This window comes from Phascolarctos cinereus, unplaced genomic scaffold, assembly GCF_003287225.1.
Source record: "Phascolarctos cinereus isolate Bilbo 61053 unplaced genomic scaffold, phaCin_HiC Scaffold_7;HRSCAF=346, whole genome shotgun sequence".
Lineage (NCBI taxonomy): Eukaryota > Metazoa > Chordata > Mammalia > Diprotodontia > Phascolarctidae > Phascolarctos > Phascolarctos cinereus.
In genome coordinates, this window is record NW_027556180.1 from 173,730,550 (window position 1) to 173,754,372 (window position 23,823).

The following is a 23,823-nucleotide window of genomic DNA, read 5'->3' on the forward strand; positions in this document are numbered from 1 at the left end:
CAAGTACAGATGATACATCTATCCCACCTTTTGGGAGAGACGTAGGAGAGAAATTGTATATACTATCTGACATAGTCATCTGACAAAATCTGTTTTTTTGGTTTTGCCTAACAAAGGAGGGTTCCTGAGGATGGGAGGAGGAAATATCAAGAATGTTCAGTGTAAAACTAAAAAATTAAAGCAACAGTGAAACTTTTTTAAAAAATTACAATCTTTCTTAAAGATTTTCTTTTTGCATCTATTTTGTTAAGGGCTTATAGTTAGAAAAACACTAGTCATCTTAAATTATAGCTATTCTTTCCTGAAACACTTAAGTAATGAAATTCTGACCTAACCACTTTGTTTCAAGCAATCTGTAAAATAAATGCACAGAGTATGATTAAATTCCTACGCTATAATCTCTTCAAGGAAATTTAGCAATTTACCTTAATGGCTTCTACTTGTTGGCAGATCATTTTCAATAAAGAATTTTGATCTTCTGCCCATCGAGGAGGAGTTTTAGGAGAAAACTTGAAAAAAAAAAACACAAATATTTAGAGAAACCACATATTACTTGATAAAAGACACTTTTTCTTTGCTACATACCTTGTAACTTTTACTTGGTGATAAAGAAAATTTGGTTGGAGATGGTATAGAATGTTTTATATCAGAATCTATATTTCGGGGCGAACCATTTTTACAATGAGGTCCTCCTTCACTATATTCTTCAAGTTCTTGCATTACTGAATTAAGCATCTCTTTTACAGACTCCAAAGGAACTGGAAGCTAAAAATAAAAGGCAAGGGCTTTGGTTTTCAAATATGCCAATATAAAGACTATGTGCATTAAATAACAAAATTATCTGTGACTTACAAATACCTATAAATTATATAGTTCTAACATTTTTCATCCTAATATTTCCATCTGAAGTGACAGCAAGTAGTTAGATGACCCTGAAGGTCCTTTCCATCTCTAAATCTATGTTCCTGCTTCAGTCAACTCTAAAGCCTATACCAGCAAAACAATGACACTAGTAAAATAAGTATAGCATTACATAGATGACTGGGGAGCTAGATGGCACAGTGGATAGAGTGCTGGACCTGGAATCAGGAAGACTCATCTTCATGAGTTCAAATCTGGCCTCAGACATTTGTACTAGCTGTGTGACCCTGGACAAGTCACTTAACCCCGTTTACCTCTGCTTTCTCATCTGCAAAATAAGCTGAAAAAGGAAAACCATTCTAGCACCTCTGCCAAGAAAATCCCAAACAGAGTCACAAAGAGTCAGATATATCTGACTAAAACATCTGTACAACAACAAGAAAAGATAATTAAATGCTCATCAAGCCTAACCCCCTCATTTTATAGATGAGGAAAATGACTCTCAGAAAGTGAAGAGAGGCAGCATGTAAAGCAGAAAAAGGGATGGATCATGAGTCAGAAGATGTAGTACAAATGCCAGCTCTGCCATTTATTTACCACCTGTGCCACTATGTATAAGACACCTAAACCTCCTTTGGCCTCAATTTTCTCATCCCTGCCACCTTGTATTCTATGATCCTGTATTATTCATCTATGTTACACAGCTAGTAAGTGACAGAGATAGGTCTCTTACGCCCTGGTTTTTCCTGAGTCCCAGATCAGGACTCTACAAAACTTCAAGATGACCACAGTATTATTTTTGCTGTTTATTAAATATATTATGAAAACCATACTTTTTAATTCTTACCTCCTTTTCCTACACTGAGCAATAACTGGCTTTGTTTTTATTTATACAGAGCATTTACTTCTCTCTATAAATTAACTACCTTTGAAAGCACATTAACTTTGCCTTTGACAGAGGAGAATCTGGAGTCAGGTGAAAAGAAAAACTATCTATACAGCAGCAACAAAATTTGTCTAGAAAAGAATGAAACTAATCTAAAAAATTTAAGTGCCGACTATGTGTCAGGAACTTTGCTAGATGGATATGAGTGAGACAGTCTCTGCCCAAGAAGCTAACAGCCCAATACGACATGCTCACCTCAGTAAATACAGGATATATTAAAAATACCTACTAATTTGGGGTACTGTTCACTAACAACTGGAAGAAACAGAAAAGGTCTCTTGAATGAATCTGTATTTCAACTGAGCTTTGAAAGGAAAAAGGATTCCAAGATGCAGTTTTGCAAAAGAAAAGCATTCCAGGCCCAGGGGACAAGCAGTGCAAAGAAAGGCATAGAGGCAGGAGATATAATGTCGTTTACACAGAAGAATAAGCCAATCTGACTACAGTACAGAAAGCTTGAAAGGGAGTAATATATAATGAATTTTTAAAAATCGACTGGATTTTGACTGCAAAGGAATTTTACACATCAAACAGAGCAGTTTCTATTTTATCCTAAAGGCAATGGGAAGCCACAGAAGTTTCATATAGAGAAGAGTCATGTGTCCAGACCTGGGCTTTAGGAACATCAATTAACAATTCCATGAAGAATGTATTTGAGAGGGGAAAGAGGAGAAGCAGGCAGAATGATTAGGACTAGTATTTATTTTACAATAGTCCAGGTGAAAGGAGCTGAAAACCTGAGCCTGAGCAAGTCAATTAAGTGAAGAGAGAGAAGACAGATCCAAGAGATGTTAAGAAGGTGAAATTGACAATGTCTGGCAACTGACTGGGTAAGGGGGCAAGGGAGAATGAAGAGAATCATGACTCTGAGGTCACAAACATATGTGAACCGGAAGAATGGGGTAGAAATAGGGAAGTGTGGAGAAGGGGTAGCTTTAGGAAGAAAGATAATTAATTCTGTTTTGGACAAGGTGAATTTGAGATACCTATAAGACATCCAAGTAGAGATGTCAAGCAGCCACTTAGAGATGTGGGATTTGAATAAAGCCCAGAGATCAGACGAGATATGAAAATTTAGAAGTCATCTGCATAAGGATGATAGGTAAATCATGAATTTTAAAATCAAGAGAAATTACAGGTATAGGAAAGGAAAGAGAAGTGAACCCTGTGGAATGCATGGAAGCCAGATGTGGAAGATTATACCACAGAGAAGACTGGGGACAAGTCTGACAGGTAGAAAGAAAACTAAGACATAGTAGTATCATGAAAACTCAGAGAAGAGATAGTATCTCATATTATAAAGACATTCACAAGACCTAAGACATTGCTCTTGAAGACAGAGCTGACACACAGAAAAGTGTTATCTGGATTAAACTACATAATGCAAGTAACATTTTTAAAAAACAGAAGCTAAATGATCACCAAGCACCCTATCTGAGAAATTTACCCAAACCTCTGAACAATGCTTCTGACTAAAATTTTCTTTCCTCACAAGCATAAAGTTAATAACTTCACACATAAAAAAAGAAGCCTATACACAAAGTCTGAATCAGCTAAGCAATTATTATTTAAATTAAACCAGCTCTTCCGGTGAAAGCTGCAGCTGACATTTTTCTGTCCTCCAAACTGCAGAACTTGTTGCAAGTACAGCAAAGCACCAGCAACACAAAATCAAGAGTATGAGAAGAGCAACAACTCTCTAGGATCAGAGTAAAGACACTATGACTGGAAGCACAGTGGCTGTGATGGTCAAACAAAACCAATTTTCACAAATAAATAAATGAATGAATGAATGGCTAAGGCCACAAAAAAGATTTATCCAATTGTCATGAGGCTGGAACATGTGAAGCTCAACAGTAGGTCTAAAGAGATGCTGGCTCTTATGAAATGTAAACATTTTGAACTGAGAAGAGACAAGAAGAGAAAGAGTCAAATGGTTCAGTCTTAAGCTTCGCTGTTTTCTCCTTCACAGTAACAACAAAACATGAAGCTACAATACTTACGCACTCCTTGGTGTCATAGTTACCATTTTGAAAAATAGAAAGTATGAATAAACCACATTCCATATGATGTAAACCTTTATCCATTGGGAGCGGCTAGGTGGCACACTGGATAGAGCATCAGCCCTGGATTCAGGAGGACCTGAGCTCAAATCCAGCCTCAGACACGTAAGACTTACTACCTGTGTAACCCTGAGCAAGTCACTTAACTCCCACTGCCCACCCCCCTACCCCCTAAAAAAACTTTATCCATGTAGGAAGTTAATGTTTGAAAGATTTGGCCAAGCGTGCTAGCTTATTGAATCTTAGTTCAAAATCTTTTATTTAGAAAGCTCAACTAGAGCGTTCTGGGAGGCCTTGGTTGTTAGTACTATTGTTAAAAATCAACAGAATATTAAGGTTAGGGATAGCTAACACTAACATACAGGCTTTTAGCAAATCAGTAGCGAATTAATTCATCACTTTCAGGGATTGCCCTGTTTCAAAATATTATCTTTCTGAAGAGGCTTCCTGTATGTTGACTGGGGTTGAGTAATCCTCTGTAGAGAACTAAGTAAGAGTAAGTGAAATGCCTGGTCATTAAAAAGATGGCTTATTATTTGGTAACTCATTTTAATTATGTTTCAAGGGGTGGTGGGAATGACAACTGTTTAGAAAAAAAAAAAAGGAACTGCAATAGTGAAGATTTGAATGGAGGCTATTCAATCTATGGTGTAACTATTTTATATGGTAGTTATTTGTGCTGTCATACTCATACTGAGCTGTTAGCTCTATGAGGGCAGGATGTCTGTCATAAACTTTGCATCGTCCCCAAGTGCCTGGTATAGTGCTTTCCACACAAGAGATGATTAATACATTTTTGAGTCTTGCTAAAGATAAAAATTAAATGAGTAGTTAGTTCTTTTAATAATTACAATTGCTGAGCATTACCTCAAGGCCAGCAACATGCCAAACTATTAAATACTTTAGAAGAAACAAGAAGCTATACAAAATACATATATATACTATACACATACACACACACTCTATACAAAAAGAAATTACTGCCTCACCTTTTTAGCTACAGCAGGATCTGTGCAACTTTCATCTGAAATTTTTATTAAGTAGTCTCTAGTTTTCCTCAAGTAGTTTTTGCATTCTTCTCGTTCTTCTGGGGAAAGGGCATCATTCTCAATGTCTTCTGCTTTCCTATGAAAAATCTATAATAAAAAGTTGTGATTTTATGAAGCAGTATTTTTTTTAAAGTTAAACTGAAGTATTACACATAGTTTAATACTTACCAGGGCAAGATTCCAATAGGAAACAACATTTTTTATTGCTTCAAATGCTGACATGGCATCTTCAGTTTTCCCATCAACTGCATCCAACATAGCAAATGTTATGTGTGCTTCTTCCTCATATTCCCCAACTTCAGATGCCTAAAGAAATGGAATTTAAGAATTTAAGACTAAGTTTACTTACATTTTTACTATAAATCTGAAAATTAACTGTTTAACACAAGAAATTAATGTAAGTCTAACTAGCTTCTCAGTATATTACTATTATGTTACTTTTCAGAAAATATAAGCAGACTAGACATCGGCTTTATCTTTATGCAAAATATCACCACTGTAGTTTAGTGGAAAGAATCAAGAAAATAGTTCTATCACAATAATTGAACAGATTATAACTTCTCTGTACTCAGGCATTTTCCTCAGCTGTAAAATGGAATACACATTTCTCATTAAGTTCTCAAGTTTATGCTGCAGTACCTGAATATCTGCACTATGAAAATGTTTAAAGAGAGGATCGATGGGTTCAGGAATATTGCTCTTTTTTTAATTGTCTTCAATAATGGCAAAACCTTCTTCCAGTAATGAACACTTCTTCCTATGTATTCCCGCTGATCATAAAAAGATTTAAGTCCACTGCCCTAGAATGAATGACATTATATTAAAATGATAATTTTTACAGCAGACATTACTATCCAATATTAAAATCTAGTTCAAACATGTCTCAAAATAACTGTCACCGAATCTTAGTTTAACAAAGCCAGCTGAAATCTCAGAGATCATCCACTACTATCTCCCATCCAATGAAGGAATTCCCTGTATAATTTCTCTCACTGATGGTCAGTCAGTCCGTTGAACCAGTTCTAGTAACAATAAACTCACTACCTCACTCTTGTTTTAATTATCTCTGAATTTAATTAGTTCTGAATAAATTCTTTATATTAAATCAAAATTTATTTCCCTATAACTTCTACTTACCAGTCCAAATTGCCCAAAAAAAGAGTAAATCTTGTAGTTTATAGCTTTTCTAATAAAAATTATTCCCTCCTCATTCAACCCACCAACATTCTATTTTTCAGACTATACGCCTAAAGAATCTAAGCACTTTTTTATATAATACTAACTTTATAAAAAAGGGAGAGAGGAAAACAACTTCAAGCAACATGACCTAATCAAGATACCACTATATTCAGAGTTTTCAAAATATCAACTAGATATCTATGGATTGTTTTTTAAGATTTAAATTAAGAGACAAAGTCTCCACAAAGAAAATATTTAAGCAATTTAAGAACTTACTGTTTTCTGAAGACTTTTTGCCCAATGTACAAGCATAGCAGGCTGAAGACCATGTTTGCCTTGACCCCTTAGTGTGTTTATTTCATGCTGAACTAGAAGGCGCAACTTTGCAGAGGTTCCAGCTCTTAAAAAACAAAATTATTAAATAAAAAGATTATACATAAACATGAGTATTATGTGAATTTGAAGCACATAATTTTCAGAATTAACAACCTGCACAAGAGCTGAATAATGTAGGTCAAAAGTTATACGTACTTATTTCTAATAAAGAAGTATTTGGGGATTAGTACTTACTTGGCTTTTCTGTGAATAAGATTATAAGCTGCATCCCACCAGGATTTTTGTCGGTCTGTACAAAGCTGTTTGCACACAGGTAGCGGCAAGCATGGAGGTTGATGTGAATCATAGTGAAATTGGATTCTCTTGTAATTGTAAGTGGCTGGTAAATATTACTCCAAGTAGAAATACCTGTTTTCATTTTTAAAAAGAATGATTATTTTGAAGTTAAAGAGAATCTTTCCAACTCTAATTAGATTCTTTAAAATCTTACTTACTTCAAGATCTAATAAACAAATAGACTCAGGAGCATTAGTTTCAAGTCTTGAGGTTTCTTGTGGCAAATGATGAAAAAGCTGTTTTAGCCATTTTTGGATTGCAGGTAAGGTAGACAATGAACTCCACTGTAACCCAAGCCAAGTGAGGTGCTGAAGGCTACCACTGTGTGCTCGAACAGCCCCTATGAAGGTAAAATGATAATCTTTAGTGAAAAAAAAATCCAACCTTAAGAATTTGGATCAGTTTTACTTGCACAGTCCATTGATTTTAATCTCCAAAGATTTTTCCTTCAAGATATTTCAGAAAAGTATTTACTTCAAATAAATGCCTATATTCCCTATGAAGACAGATTTTCCATCTCATTAAAGCTTTAAAAATTGTTTGATCATATCACCATTCCATCAATACCCCAAACAAAAAGATATACTGAATAATCAGGAAGTTTAATCCTTTAAACCAATGGAAACCCCAAAAGACTACTAGTAAAAGCCAAATGACTTGATACAAAAATGATACTGAAAGATTAAAACAACGATCAAAATCCTAACAAGATGAAGTTAAGTGGGAAAGGTAGATAAAAGGTAGTAAATGTACATTTTCTAAAAACACAGTACAGGATGAAGGAGATAACACTAAAATAACAATTTTTATATTTAGGCTTTATTTCACACAGAGGCTTTTTTTTCCCAAAACAACAAACAGGTAAGGTGAATAGTGACAGTATCATACACATATGGTAGATAAGGAAACTAAGAAGAGTTTAAATGCCTTAGCCAAGACCACATAGTGTGTGATCTTGTACAGAACCAGGGTACTGACTCCAAAAACATCTTTCCACTACATCAAGGTTCTTAAACTTTTTTGCATCATAGATGCCTATTTGCCAGTCTGGTAAAGACCATGCAAGCCTTCTCAAAACAATGCTTTTTAATGTATAAAACAAAATACACAGGATTACACAGGAAACCAAATGTATTGAAAGCTATCAAAACATTAAAAAAAAAAGTTTACAAATTCCAAGAACCTTTGTACTATATCATAATGCTCTTTAACATGCAAACATTAGTTAGGTGTTTTTGGTTGGTTTTTTTTGTTGTTTTTTTTTTACTATACCTTACCAATATCATATCTAGCCAGTTCTTCAGGTTCTGGGGTTTGTATGTTAACATTTCTGATATCATCACTACCCAAGAATGATTTATCTTTTGGTGACTGACTATCGAACAAGGCATCATATAAAGCAGACTGTCCACTCTTATTGGCAAATGATTCCACAACCTCTTTTAAGAAGTCCTGCTTGCCATGACTCAAATTTAGCAGCATATGTCCTGTAATACACACATGTTAAACAATTAATCACAAATATCAAGAGTTTAGAAGTATTAGATTTCCTTAAATTTTCCCATATTATTTGCCTTCAAATAAGGTGATTAATATTCAAATCTTATTTTTTTATTCTGACCTATGTTCCAAACTTAAAACAATGTTATATATCATGAATTTTAAAATGTTTGATAGCATTTGAAGACGTATGCCATTATATCAACAGCAGAGAGTAAGAAAATATTTGAAAATCATTGAAAAATACCATTTTATTTTCACGACTAAAAGGAAGTTTCAAGTATAGAGCTTAAACAGTCACAGGAAAAAGCCAAGTAGCTAAAGAAGACCTTACTTAACTAGTCTAATGGCAGGGAATCCTCCCGCTATTCTTTTGGGCATGAAGTTTACCATTCATATGGCAACTGTGGCCTTTCATTACTATTTGCGTATAGTCTTCTCTTTCCTAACAGACTGTAAGCTCCTTGAGGTAAAGTCCTAATACATACCAGCATCTGACACACAACTGTGGCCCTTGTATGCAAAAGGTTTTCAAATATTTGCTGAATGAAAGAATTGATCTATGAATCTCACAGCACTTTACACATACTTTTCCCTGGCAACTATCTTGCAGAATCGCTGTATACATATCCTATCACACTGGTAAAATGGAGGCTCAACAAAACTGTGCTATTACCAGTCTGGCTCAGACGATCATAAGCCATCATTTCCAACAAATTTTGTCCAGCATTTTCTCCTTTCATTAATTTAGTCCTTGGTCTTGGAACCTGATGAAAATATGAGAAATCAGAATAATATATATTTTCTTCACTAAGAGAATTCACAGGATGAAGATTTTTTTAAAATGGCATAGAGCATAATGTTGTACATACACTATGAGTACAGATTTAAAAAAATACACACTAAATAAATTTCTGAAATTTGACTATACAGTATATTGGAAGACACTGTCTGTCCTAAAAACACATAATTAAACAATGAAAAATATTTCTTAGGAACTCTCTTTCACCACACATTCAATTTAACTTCAGTTACAAATGTTCCTGGAAATGAACCATTTAAATAAAACAACTGACTTCAGCAGTATAAATACCAAATTTTTAAATGCTCCTACCACTTTTATAAACAAGTTTTAATTAGTTACACAGAATGGCATACTGAACAGAATTGACCTTAGGGCCATTAAGAGATGAGTTCATATCTCACCTTTGACTCACACTGGCCAGTGACACTGACTCAGTCAGTAACCTCTCAGGTTTCCAGGCAACTAAGACTAACTTGCACAGAAAGTTGTTCCTGCCTGCTTAGGTAGAGCGAGTTCCCTCAAATCATGAAACAATAAATCTAATCACTATTCTCTAGTCTATGCCTCAACCATATTTAGAGTGAGCCAGCTGCTGTTAATGGGCAAGAAATTCAAACAGCTGGAAACAGAAAATTAGAAGGAAACTATTTCTTTAAAATTTTTTAAATTATTTTTATTTTCAAGTTCAATTTCTCTCCCTCCAGCCCCTCTGCAACCCCTTGAGAAGGCAAGAAATACAACACTCATTACACTTGTGAAGTCAGACAAAACAAATTTCCATTTTAGCCATGAATGAATAAGATGCAAAAAATGAATAAATAAAAAGGCAGGAAAAATAAAGAGTAAAAACAATATGCTTCAATCTGCATTCAGACTTCATCAGTTTTCTCTTTAGAAGTGGCCAGCATTTTTCATCATGAGTCTCTTGGAATTGTTTTGGATCACTGTATTGATCAGAGTAACTAAGTCTTTAACAATTGATCATTGTTATAATATTGCAACTCACTTCACTTTGCATTAGCTCATATAAGCCTTCCCAGGTTTTTCTGAAACCATCCCCTATGCCATTTATTTCACCACAATAGTATTTCATCACAATTATACACCATAATTTGTTCAGTCATTCCCCAATTGAAGGACATCCCCTCAATTTCCAATTCTTTGCCATCACAAAAAAAGCTTCAATATTTTTGTATGTATTTGGGATACAAACCTAGTAGTGGTATTGCTGGTTCAAAAGGTATGCAGAGTTTTATAGCCCTTTGGGCTATAAAATGGTTACAAAATGGTTGGACCAGTTCATAACTCTACCAAAAGTGCATTAGTGCCTGTATTTTTCCATATCCCCTCGAACGGTTTTTCATTCTCCTTTTCTTTCATGTCAGCCAATCTGATAGGTGAGATGGTACCTCAAAAATTGTTTTAATTTGCATTTTTAATTATCAAGTGATTTAAGAGCCTTTTTCATATGACTATTAATAGTTTTGATTAGGATACTACTTTTTTTTTTTGGCAAGGCAATTGGGATTAAGTGACTTGCCCAGAGTCACACAGCTAGTGAATGATATGTGTCTGAGGCCAGATTTGAGCTCAGGTTCTCCTGACTCCAGGGCTGGTGTTCTACCCACTGTGCAACCTAGCTGCCTCAGGATACTACTTTTTTTTCTTTTCTTTTTTGATGAGGCAATGGAGTTAAGTGACTTGCCCAAGGTCACACTGCTATTGAGTGTTAGGTGTCTGAGGCTGAATTTGAACTCAGGTCCTCCTGACTCCAAGGCCAGAGTCTATCCACTGAACTACCTAGCTGCCTCCCTAGGATGCTACTTCTTAAAGAGGAAATAAGCACCTAGTGAAAATAAACCTGAAAAAACTACTGTTTTACTACTGCAAACATTACCAAATAAGGATTCAATGCCACAGCTGGCGGGGGGGGGGGCGGCAGCAATTTTGATGTTGACCAAATGGCTGTGGCTTTTCTAACTGTAAAGTATATCCATCACACAGCAACTGTTCCTTCTGCAAATGGATAGCTTCACCATCATGTCAGATATATGAAGCCATTCATAGTCTGAGTTACTTGACTGGCTCTTGCATTCTAGTAAAACCGCTTATTTCTAATCACTAAAAATAAATAAATAAATATAGGTTTCATTGGCTATTCAAGGTTTTAGGGTCTGGGAACCCAAGCCTTGAACAGACCACACCCAAACATAAGCATGCCTGGATCAGTCAGTCCTTAACTATTAAACCTCTAAGATCGCTTAAGATGTAGAAATGAAAAAAATAATATATGGAGAAATGAGAAATTTCATCTACAGACTTGCTTCAAAGGTATTTATTTATCCTTAGAGCATAAGCTAAATAGAAAGGAGACACTTTAAAACAAAGAATCCATTATTTTTCCTGTTAAAATAAAACCAACCCTCATGCTTTACCAATTCTACAAAAATTAAACTTTATTAGAAATCGTTCCGGAGGTCATACTTATTAAAGTTGAAACAATCCAACTTATATCCTCCTCCACCCATGTTCCTCAGTGATGCATGGAAGTGGCCTTATGTGCTTAAAAAGAATGCCAACATAGAAGCTTTGAGAACTTCTACCAGAATAGGTTACAATTATATGCCCAGTGATGGATCAGCCTACATAATTTCAAGAAGGCTGATCAATAGATTATTGAATTTTTCAGTGTCTTCCCTCCTGAATATTTGCTAAGTCACAGAGAATTTAAAAATTTGTGTACAATGAAGGGATTAATTCATATTTATGAAAACCATGGGTCACTGAAGCAGTCTTCAGTTATTTCAGTCTTTACATTTAGCCATCAAGATTGAGTAAATAAATAGACAGTGAGGCCCTGAAATTTTTTTTCTTTTTACTTTGTTTTATTGTTTCTTAGTATCTCATGGAGCTTCCACCTGCCCAATTCCAATTTTTAAGGAATTATTTCCTTCTGTGTGCTTTGGTACCTCTTTTACCATTAGGCCAATTCTGGTTTTTTAGGTGTTATTTTCTTGTGCCTGTTTTACCAAGCTGTTAATTCTCTTTTCATACTTTTCTTGTATCACTTTCATTTCTTTTCCCAATTTTTCCCTACCACTCTTATCTCTTTCTTTAACTCTTCCAGCAATTCTTGTTGGGCTTGGGTCCAATTAGCATTTTTATTTCCTTTTTAAAGGCTTTGCTTATAACTATTTTCACATTGTTGTCTTATTCTGAGTCTATGTCTTGATCTTCCCTCCCCCATAGTAGCTTTTAATGGTCACATTCTTTTTTGTTGATTGCTCCTTTTTCTAGCCTATCTTGGCTTTGCGCTTTATGTTAAAATTGGGCTCTGCTCACCTGCAGGTGGAAAGGCAATGTCCCAAGCTTCAGGCTTTTTCATGCTGCCATTTTCTGAGCGTATTCTGGGGCTTGCACTTTTTGGTGCTTCCAAGGTATTGTTATTCTGGGAGAGCTGTGGTCACTGCTTTCCTGGTCTGTGCTCCAGTCTTTACCCAAGAAGGGTACCTGCTACTCTACAGATGCAAGCGATAATGTTCCTCTTGGCCCTGAAACTACAACCAGGGTCCCCTCCCTTGTGACTGACCACAAGTACTCCTCTGTGTCCCAGATTTGCATATGGGCAATGTAGTAGCCAAACAGTGCCCAATGCTGTGTCAGTAAGCTCAGAGTTTTCTGTAATCTCTTTTTGATCAATTGTCCACTCCCTTTAGTAGCTGAGAGATCTCAAAGCTGCTGCTACAACTACTACAGCCACCTCCAAGATCCACTGCTGGTGTGGCCACCACAACCAGTCTAGGCGGCCACCACAACCAGTCTAAGCAACCCCCACCCCACTGTCACAGACCTCTCCTACTGACCTCCTAAATTATCTTGAGCTGGAAAAATGACTCACCCAGATCTTTTGTCATAGCAGCTATGCTGCTCTAGAATTAGATTTGATGTATCATTTTTAAGTTGTCTGGAGGGAAATGTTGGGTTGTTGCCCCTACTCTACTATCTTGGCTCCATCCCTAGTTTTTAATCCCACATGAAATACACTTTAGAAGCTCTATGCTTAAAGAAATTATGAAGTTAATGCTTTTGTCAAAGGGAAAAAATGTTCCCAATGCTTATAATCAGTTCCTAATTTATCTCTTTTTTTCTAAGTCTGGCTATTCCCTTATTGAACCTTTTTAACATGAGGTACAACTAGGATACACCCATGTGAAACGCTACAAATATGAAGATCAATTGGGTGAAATGTACACCTAACCTAAACTGGAAGGCTGCTTACCTGAAATGCTATGAGATAGCATAAGGCTGCCAATTCTGATAAAGCTCTCCATTGTATCTCACTGTGCTGAGCCATTTTCAAAAGCAGAGTACCAGCATGCATGTAGAAGTGACCTTTCATTTCAAGGAAAGTAACTGATAGCTCATCATTCCCACTCATAAAAGATTTCACAGACTGAAGTGCATCATCATCAAAACTAAACACAAAAATGTTGCAAAGAATAGCAGTCAAACGTTACTGAATTAAGGCATAATCTACATCTTTGATATCAAATGGATAATAAGTTTCACAACAAAAAATAAAGGCTTTTTTTTAAGTAAAGAAATAACCCTTGGGGAGGTGGAGGTTGTGAAAACAGGTTAAGGTATATGCCCTACCACCACCAACAAAAAAAGGGAAGAAAAGTGAAACATTACGTGAAAATTTAAAAAATGGAAAAAAAAAACCCACAGCAGAAAGAAGTTCAGACAGGGACACAATTCAGCACTGATATTACTACGTTAAAAATGTGATACTTTTTCAAAGAAACATTTATATGTTTTTATATGTACAATTTCAAAAACAATCCTCTTACTCATTTTACATGTAGAAATATTATTTATTGGTGTTTGTAAAATTCCTTCTCCCTCCCCCAAAAAAAGAATTGGGGAAAAAAGAATCCTTCAAATAAGGTTATAAATCAAATTGTGTTTATCCTTAAGTTTTTACAAATTACCATATGACCCAACCACACACATTTTGCTTTTGAAGATGAAGAACAATATTGACAATCATAGTTCAACTTAATTTTTGCGATCTTGGGCTGAGTTATCTAGCCTCCCTGGGGCCCATTTCCTACTCTGTAAAGGAGGGAGTTGGATCCAGAGCCAGAATGCCAAGCTAGATCTATGATCTATAAACATCACCAACCATTCTATTTATTTAAATACTTGTTTGAAACAACTCTTATTTTGTTCACATCCTAAAGTCCCACCAAAAAAAAGAAAAGCCAAAACCTACACTCAGGCTCAGCCAGGGGGAAAACAGTTTATTGCAAAACACCTGAAAAACATGAAATCTACTAGAATACTAAAACTGTTCCTTTCCTTAAGGATGGTGGCTCTGCAGAAAAGCAAGACTGTCCATCCTTTATCTAAAGCAAGGACAAAGAACAGACTTGGGGGGAGTGGGGAGGAGGCTCAGTATTCAACTGCCTTTCAGTCCCTTCAAGTCTTTCATAATGCATTCATTAGTTTGAAGCGTTATGAATTCTCAGACAAGATATACATATATACAAACAAAACTAAATTCTAGAGTCAAATATTTTTTAGTGTAGCTTACCAAAACTGCTATACTCTCCATTAATTCCTATCCTTTGCTAAACCTACCCAACCTTATCTTGGTATATATGATCTTGGGCTCTCAAAAAATGTAGCAGCAGGGAAATAAGAAATATAGGAAATGGGGTACAGAAGTCTATCCTGCCCTACAGAAAAATAGAAGGGGAAGGGAATAAGAGAAGGGTGGGAAGAGGTAGAAGAGAGAACAGACTAGGGGAAGGGATATTCAGAATGCATGCCATCGTGGGGTGAGATGGGGTGAAAATCTGGAACTCAAAAACTTGTGGAAGTGAATGTTGACAACTAAAAATAAATAAATTTATATATGTTAAAAAAAATGTAGCAGCAGAGGCAGAATTCTGGCAAGTTCTACCAAGCTGAAAAAGGTTTTAAGTACAGAAAAGCAATGGCCTAGCTAATTTGGGCTGGCCAATTTCTAAGAGGCTGGCTAATTTCTTCCTTAAGAACTAACAGATTATGCTTTAAAATTAATACAAATCTAAGCAGCAACAAGAAATCCCTTTATGGTACTATAATTGCCTATGATAACTGTTTTAGGCAAAGGAACATGAAGTAACTAGAATTTATGAGCGTGAGCAACCCCCAGTATGGGAATTCCTTCCACCAATGTGATCGTCAATCTTTCCATGATCAATACCAGGTAACTGCTTGAGGTAAAATGACTTGCCCAGGTCATATAACAAAAATAATTTGATAACTGAAATTAACTAAGTTGAAAAGGCCAGATCCACTGGAAAGAGCATTTAATATAACAGTTTACTGATACTTTTCAAGAGACATTAGCATCCTTTTCTTTTTTCTCTGAAAAGATTTATTCTCTTCTCCCTCCCTTTCTTTTTGGTGAGGCAATTGGGGTTAAGTGATTTTCCCAGGGTCACACAACTAATAGTTTTTTTTTTTTTTCAGTGAGGCAATCACACAGCTAGTGAGTGTTACGTGTCTGAGGACAGATTTGAACTCAGGTCCTCCTGAATCTAGGGCCGGTGCTCTATCCACTGCACCACCTAGCTGTCCCTCTTCCCCCCTTTTTGAATAATTAGTTTTATTTATCAAATTAGTATACACTTTTAACTCATATTGTGCCTATACTAAAGTTTCACTTCACTCTAATTTTTTATTTGTTTAGTGATTTACCAACAGTACCTAATTAAGGCAGAAATCATTAAAACCAAGTTTAGAAAACCCAGAAAAATGTAACAGCTGTTCAAAACGTGAAAATAAAAACCATTAAGCATCTTCTTACAAAACCAAGAATTCCTAATTAAGCCAAGTGAAATAGCCATCCTTTAAAGTTCCTTTAAAAGTACTAAAATATGAGTAAAGCATCGATTCAGTAACAATAGACTCAGATGGAAAGACAATCCCACATATAGACAGGAAATACAATAATAGTATTAGCAACAAACAATCCACATTTATATAATACTTTGAGGACTGAAAAGTATTTTCCTCACCAGCTTGTGAGGAAACTAATTTATAAGTATTATTTAACAGATGATGAAAGTTAGGTTCTGACAGATTACAGGACTTGCTCAGGATCCTACAATTATTAAGTCTTTCAAGTGCAACTCAAACCAAAGGTCTCTGAGTTCCATGTCTAGAACTTGATGTACTTTTCCACAATGTATCAATTTTCAAATTCATCATTTCTCAAGTATGCCATAATAAAACATTAACATAACACAGGTTGCAATTTTTCTTCTTTTTCAAACCTGAAGCAGAAGCTCAGAGAGACTAAAAGTTATGCAAAATAAAATCTTAATACTCTTACAAAGAATTGGTAAAGAAGAATTCTCATCATATTGCACCAGTTTTAACAGTCCTCTAAGCACAGCATATAAACGAACATTTTGGGAGAGAGATTAATTCAACCAACTAAACAATGAACTGCTCCTTAAAATATAAAATGTAATTTAGATTTAATTGCTTTACTTATAATTATCATACCGTTCCAGTAATTCTCTACTTTCCTGTACATCTCTAGTAGAAAGCGTAAGAAGCATAAGATTGGCATAGGCCAGAAGTAAGTCTTTATTGGTTGCTCGCCAGTTGCTTTTATTGGCCTCCAAACACTGTAACGATTCCAGATATTCCTATTGGGTAGAAATAAATTAAAATGCATATAATTACCAACAATTTTTGTTCTTTGTCCTTTGCTATATAATAGCAAATGTCCCCCAGTGAAACCATAATGTATACACTGATGTGATAAGTAAAACTTCAAAATTATCCCTTTTCCCATTCCAGTCTTTCTTCAAATAAGGTGAAATAAATTCACCACATCCTTAATTACTCAAACAACATAAAATGCTACTCATATTGGACAAATAAATGGTTTACAGAGATCTTGGTATAACGCCTCACACAGACATGACAAATATTTATTGAATGTTATTGAGCTGCCCTATGTGTGTAAAATGGATAACAATAATGTCATTTATTTGTTATCAAGAAATTTTACATGTGGAAAACAGAAGAAATTAAAGTACAAGATACAGATGCCTCTTAGAGGATAATAAATGAAAAGGAAAAAGTGCTGTCACATACCAAAAAGAAACGTACAGAACTAGCTTTTACCTACCTTAAGTGTTCGCACAACACATGAATACCATTCCAAGCTTGTTCTCAAGGCTAGATTTCTCTCTGCCTCACAGCAGTGGGCCACAGCATCCTTCAGTCTCTTATTTGACCTGTACAGCTCTACTAGTCGGATGTTCACATATACATCATCAGGTCTCGCATAGAGCTCTGACTGAATCAAGTCAAAAAGCTGATTCCATCCATCTTCACCTTTACAGTCTAAAAGCTGCTCCTATTGAAATTTATATATTTAGCTTAGAATCAATACCAAATATATTCAAGTTTACCAATCAATAAACAAATATTTATTAAGCGTCCACGTGCAAGGTTACAAATACAAAAATACCTACCCTCAAAATAAATTCCTCTTTTTGGCACTTAATGCCCTCCACAATCTGGCTCCAACCAGACATTAATGTCCTTCCCACATTCTACATTCTAACCAATCTGACCTTCTTGCTATTTGTGCTGGCTATACTCAGGTGCCTGGAATTCTCTCCCTCCATACTTCTAAATGTAAATAAATCCATTATTACTCTCATGATTTCGTTCAAGTATGACCTTTTATGTGAAACCTTTCTTGATTCCCCAAATGCTAGTGCCCTTCACTCCTTAAATTAATGCACATTTATTTTGTAAATTATTCTATGCTTATGTATGTATAGAATGTCTTCCCTGAGAGAATGTAGTTTTTTGCGAGTGGGACTTGTTTCACTTTTTCTTTATATCACAGGTACCTAGCACAATGTGGGTGGCATACAGGTGTTTAAGTTTTTTCATTGAAAGTATTAAAGATACCATTAGTTGTAAATAAACACAACTATGCCAGATACTAGGGAACTATTCTATTTCTACCCTCAGTCCCTAAACATCAGTGCTAGATTTTTTACTACAGAATAATTTAGCACACATAACCTACTCCAGGAAAAGTCTAAAAATTGCACCAGACCAAATAATGACCAAGAAATCTAAGGAGAACTACAGTAATTTTTTCCACTCAAGAAATGCAGAGTCAGTAAAAAGAAAAAAAATAATAAATAGGAAAGGTGATCTCCTACAAAGCTAGCACCAGTGCAGACAAGCTGAATGCCTTCCACAGTACAAGACACACAACATGTAGATTGCTAGGCTCTGTATCCAGAAACAGCAGAACGTTATCTCCCCTCAGAAAACCAGAGCAGAAGGAAACCCAGAGTATGGACCTTAAGAAACCCCAGGAATAGCACTTGATCAGTCCAGGCAAAATTAGTGCTTAGATCAGAATGCCCCAGGGCTCCAAAGTCCTTGCATTTGTCCTGAGATAAAACAGAGGACCCAGAAGATCCAGAGCTCTTGACCTCAAAGATTCAAGGGCAAAGGTAGGGCTATCTGAAGGGGAGGGGCTAACTCAAAGAGGCAGAACTCACAGGAACCCAGGTGACCCTAATTAGGACCAAACAGAGACAATTATCACCAAGCGCAGAAGACTGTTCCCTGCCCTGGCACAAAGCCACAGTTCAGGAAGTAAGAACGAAGAAATGAGTAACTAAAGAAAACATCAACAACTATAAAAAATTATTATTAGATGAAGAGAGGCCCAAAAATTCAACTTATGAGAAAAAATGCCATGACAATGCAAGCAGAGGTTCAAAAGAGAAAATGTATTTTCCACAAGCCTATAATGAATCCCTAGAAGTAAGGCAAAAGATAAAAAATGGAAATTCTAGAGGAAAGATTGGAAGAATAGTTTACAAGAAAAAGTTTTAAGCTTTATCCAAGTAACAGACTCCCTAAAAATTAGAACAGACCAAATTGAAATAAATTATTCTGTGAAACGTGAAATACTACAATATCAAAAGATTAAGAAAAAAAGAATATAAGACACTTACTACTGGACAAGGAGAAACAAATTTAAGAATAATCAGACTTCAGAGCCTATATCAGATTGCATGCTGTCTTGGGGAAGCAGGGTGGAGAGGGAGAAGGAGAAAATTTAAAACTCAAGATCTTATGGAAATGAATGCTGAAAACTAAAAACAAATTAATTATTTTCAAAAAAAAATAATCAGAATTCCTGAAAACCATGATAAAAAGCCTGGACACTATAGAAGTATCTATTAAAACCAAATGGAGGGCAGCTAAGTGGCACAGTGGATACAGCATCAGCCCTAGAGTCAGGAGGACCTGAGTTCAAATCTGGTCTCAGATCAGACATCTGACACTTACTAGCTGTGTGACCCTGGGCAAGTCACTTACCCCCAACTGCCTTGCCAAAAAAAAAAAAGGTAAAGTGAAGATAGAAAGAATCCACTGACCACCTCCTGAAAGAAACTGCAAAAAGTAATCCCAGGATTACCACAGCCAGAATTTGAGCAACTGGAAGGCACTATGTGATAAAGTGCTAACACTCTAATGAGGGAATAAGGAAGAAGTGTCCCTTTAGAACCTAAATGTCTTCGAAATATTTTTTGTTTGTTTGTTTTTGGTGAGGCAATCAGGGTTAAGTGACTTGCCCAAGATCACACAGCTAGTATGTGTCAAGTGTTTGGTCTGAGGCCAGATTTCAACTCAGGTCCTCCTGACTTCAGGGCCAGTACCACCTAGCTGCCCCCGAAACGGTATTAAGAGAAGTAAATAAAGAAGATATAGGACCTGGGGATAGATCACTTGCTTGGAGGGTTTAAAAAAGAGAAAGAAAAAGGAGGGTAAAAGGAATCCACTATAGTAGAAAGGCTTCTATTTCTCATAATTGAGGTGTATGGGGAGAAGAATATACAAATATGGAGGAAATGATAGGGAAGTTAAGTATCAGATAAACTTCATTCTTATCTAAATAAGACAAAGGAAGGTTGAACACATGAACACACACAGTTTGGTGTAGAAATGTATGAAACTCAACAAAGAAATAAGCAGCTACAGGGAAAGGGGAGGTAAATGAGGGAGCTATTACCAGAGAGGGAATAGTCACCAGGAAAACAAACTTCCCGATAATAAAGAGGGAGATTAAAAGGGAAAAAGAACGATTGAGGAATGATTAAATAAGATGTGGCAAATCCACTAATGGAACACTACTGTCCTTTAAGAAATGACAAAAGAAATGATTGTGTTTATTTATGGAAAGGATTTCTTTTCTCCTCTCTTCAAAGTGAGAAGGCTGTAATACTGTTGTCATAAAAAAGAAAAGAGGGCCACTGAAATATTTTTTAATAACCCAAATAGAACAGAACCAACTTCAGAAGTACACATGTGTGCATATATATGAATACATGAAAGTGTATATATGTATACACGTGTATTTCTAAAAGCAAACAGTATGAAATTAGATTAATGATTTCCCATGTAATATGTTTCTATTCTACTGCATACATGGAAATTATTTATTTTTGGAACTTAAGAACGAAAAATTATATAATATTCACTTAATTAAAAAATCAGATTTTTACCTTCAACCTATAGATTGTAGGGTTTCCAGGGAAAAGCTTGGAAGCTTTTTCAACCCAGTATTTTGCCCTTCCATCAGTAGCATCATTTTCACACAACAATTCTGCAATCTTGAGCACAAGATCTTTCTGTGTTGGGTTTAATTCTACTGAACGCTAGCAATTAAAAAAAAAAGAACATTAACAAATGAATTAATAATGCTGAAGCATATGTATAAGGCAACAATTTATGAATCCACTGAATTCTGGGTAAATAATTATACTTAAATAATCCTAGAAAAATTGGCACTTCAAAATTAGTGAAATCAGTTAAGTTTGAAATGCAAATAATACAACAAATACCTTTTAAAAGCAGTATTTTGCTCTTTTGTTTAATGTTTAAAATTAGGAGCATCTGTATCCACACGAAAGGACTGAAACCATAAATATCACAAAAATATATATCTAGACAAATTGTTTGAAAATCTTAGCAATTACCATACTTATATAGTACCTTTATACCAAAGAATTTAAAGAATAGTTCTAACAACCTATTATGTCATATCAACTAATAATACGTATATACTTAAAAATATTCTTTCATTCATTCATAGTTTTTAAAATATCTTTTATTTTTATAAATGGTGGTGAAGCTTTTTAAAAAATATATATAGTTTCATTCTAGACTTGTGATTTCAACAATTGGGGCAATTTCCATTTTAGCGAGGTGCCTGTAGCATTAAGAGATTAAATGATTTGTAACACAGCTCATTCAAATTAGAGGCAGAATCTGAGTCCTCCTGACTCCAATATTCTATGTACTACATCACATGCTTCTAACAACTATAGCTCCCCTCAAAAGTAGCATCTAACATTAATAATAAAAATAGTAGTGATATATTAGTGTAACACAGGCTCAAACTGACATAAAATTCACATTTTAATCAATACTTATTACGCACCTTGTAACATCCAACGGCCTTGTCAATGTTTCCTTCAGCTTCATAGAGAAGACCAAGAAACTTGTGTGCTTTAGGATCCCTCTCTTGTACGTTAAGGTAAGTAGATATATATCTATGATATAATTCAAACATTGAATTTAAAGAGGCTTTTATAATACATAAATTTAATGCAGTTCTATCCTATAAAACACAAAAGAACAGTTTCTAGCTTACTTGGAACAAAAAAAATTACTACTAACCTAGTACATTTCAATATTTATCTCTTCCAAAACTCCAGCTCAAGGATAAAATATTAAGAGCAACAAGAAAAAAAACAATTTAAATATGATGGTGCCACAATAAGAATCACACAAGACCTAGCTGTAGAGACACTAAAGGACCACAGGTCTTAGAACACCATATATTGAACAGCAAAAGAACTGAGGTTCCAGCTGAAAATATCGTACCCAGCAAAGTTAAGCACAATCCTGAAGGAAAAAAATGAACAACTGATCAACTGTCAAGACTTTTAGGACTGTTAAAAACAAAACAAAACAAAACCTGAATTTAAATAGAAGATTTGACATACGATAGCCAAGAGAAACATAAGGTACATACCAAAGACAAGGGATTCAATAAGGACAGATTATTTTTTTATATATGTAAAATGTAAAACATATGTCTAAGATTGTCATCAGGAATTGGGTAGTTTGTAAGAAAGATTGGGGTAGACCTGGCTATGATATGACTTTAAAAAGTAAAACTGTTTAGGAACAGCTGAAAAGAGTAATTACTTTATACAAATGAGGTGCAAGAGGAAGAATCAACACAGAGGGATTAGATGGAGGAGGGCTGGTAGTTCTGGTAACCTACTTTCATCAGGAATGGATTTAAGATGGAACAATACACAGAGGGAACAGGAGAGGATAAGGGAGAGATCTCTAGAGGGGACGATGAGAAAACAGGTTAAGGGGAGTATAGAAGGGTGTTTCGATCAATGGGAATGGGAGGATAGGGAGGAATCCTGGGGGGTGGGGGAGTGGAGGCTAAGTAACAGAAGAACAAGGTAGTGGGTAGAAGTAAAATAGAGGAGTCAGGAGGAATAGGAAATAAGATAAGAACAAACATTAACAAAGATCAGTAGCAGAATTTGTAAGGGAAAATACATGTCTATATATGTATGTATGTATGTATGTATGTATGTATGTATGTATGTATGTATATATCTATATATACATGCATCCACATATAATTGTAGTCTTTGGGTGGGCAGCAGGGGAGGAGGAAGAGGGGAAAAAAGAACAAAAAAGTGCACAGCAGAAAACAAAAGAAAACTTATAATCAAGCAAAGAAAAGATGGACAGCTCTCAACACAGTATTATCATACAGGCTTTCTTGGAAAGAAAATTTATTGGTATATATTCTGAATCCTCTCTCATGTTCTGCTGTGCATATGATATGTTTTTTTCTTTTGTTACTTCATATTTAAGTTTCAATATTTAAGTTTATGATATGTTTCTTTTTCTTTACTCTGTATTTGAGTTCTGGTGTTTGAGTCTAAAATAAAAAAAAAATTATCCCTTGGGTACCACGCTATTTACTTAACTGAGTGACCAATACCTCTAATTCAAAATTATTTGTGAAGGATGACATGAATAGCTTATAAAATCAAAATTTACAAATAATGCAAAATTCTTATTAGTTTCAAACTCATCTACCAAACTTTTTACCCAATGCTGAAAACAGAAGAAACAGAAAGATTCAACCTTCACATTTTTCCTCTCCCTCTTCACCACAGTCTGAACTCTAAAATTAATCAGAATCTTGAAATACTTTTTGGAATATATGCTGTCTCTTAGGAGTTCATGTGAGTGTTATGTTTTAAAAATTATAAAGCTACTGTAATATAAATTGCTGTAATCTTTTTTACAACATGCTAGATAACAAAATAACCACATTCCATTCCTTTAAGGGAAAAAAAAAAGCTAAGCAATTAGTTAAAACAGCAGAATCAGAAAAGCAACTGTACATAAATAGAAAAAGTCTTCAATCACAGGGTATTAAGTCATTCCTTAATTTGAATGAGTAATATATATAATATATATATATATATATATATATACATACACACACACACACACACACACATATTATGTGACTCAGGTAATATTAAAGTTATACCAAAGGTCAAGGTTCTGATTGGTCCTACA

The 23,823-nt window shown here is 35.1% G+C and overlaps 1 protein-coding gene across 1 annotated transcript in view; it reads right to left on the reverse strand.

Moving 5' to 3' along the window:
- The window catches only part of LOC110193424 (E3 SUMO-protein ligase RanBP2-like), a 57,466-nt gene that overhangs the window by 9,003 nt on the left and 24,640 nt on the right, over positions 1-23,823 (reverse strand). The window contains 17 exon segments of the mRNA XM_078147672.1: positions 426-509; positions 586-765; positions 4,860-5,006; positions 5,088-5,225; positions 5,559-5,624; positions 5,627-5,719; positions 6,375-6,498; positions 6,669-6,791; positions 6,793-6,842; positions 6,929-7,110; positions 8,048-8,257; positions 8,947-9,037; positions 13,355-13,550; positions 16,642-16,787; positions 17,276-17,506; positions 20,697-20,849; positions 21,635-21,746. Of these exon segments, the coding sequence (XP_078003798.1) occupies positions 426-509; positions 586-765; positions 4,860-5,006; positions 5,088-5,225; positions 5,559-5,624; positions 5,627-5,719; positions 6,375-6,498; positions 6,669-6,791; positions 6,793-6,842; positions 6,929-7,110; positions 8,048-8,257; positions 8,947-9,037; positions 13,355-13,550; positions 16,642-16,787; positions 17,276-17,506; positions 20,697-20,849; positions 21,635-21,746 (2,326 nt within the window).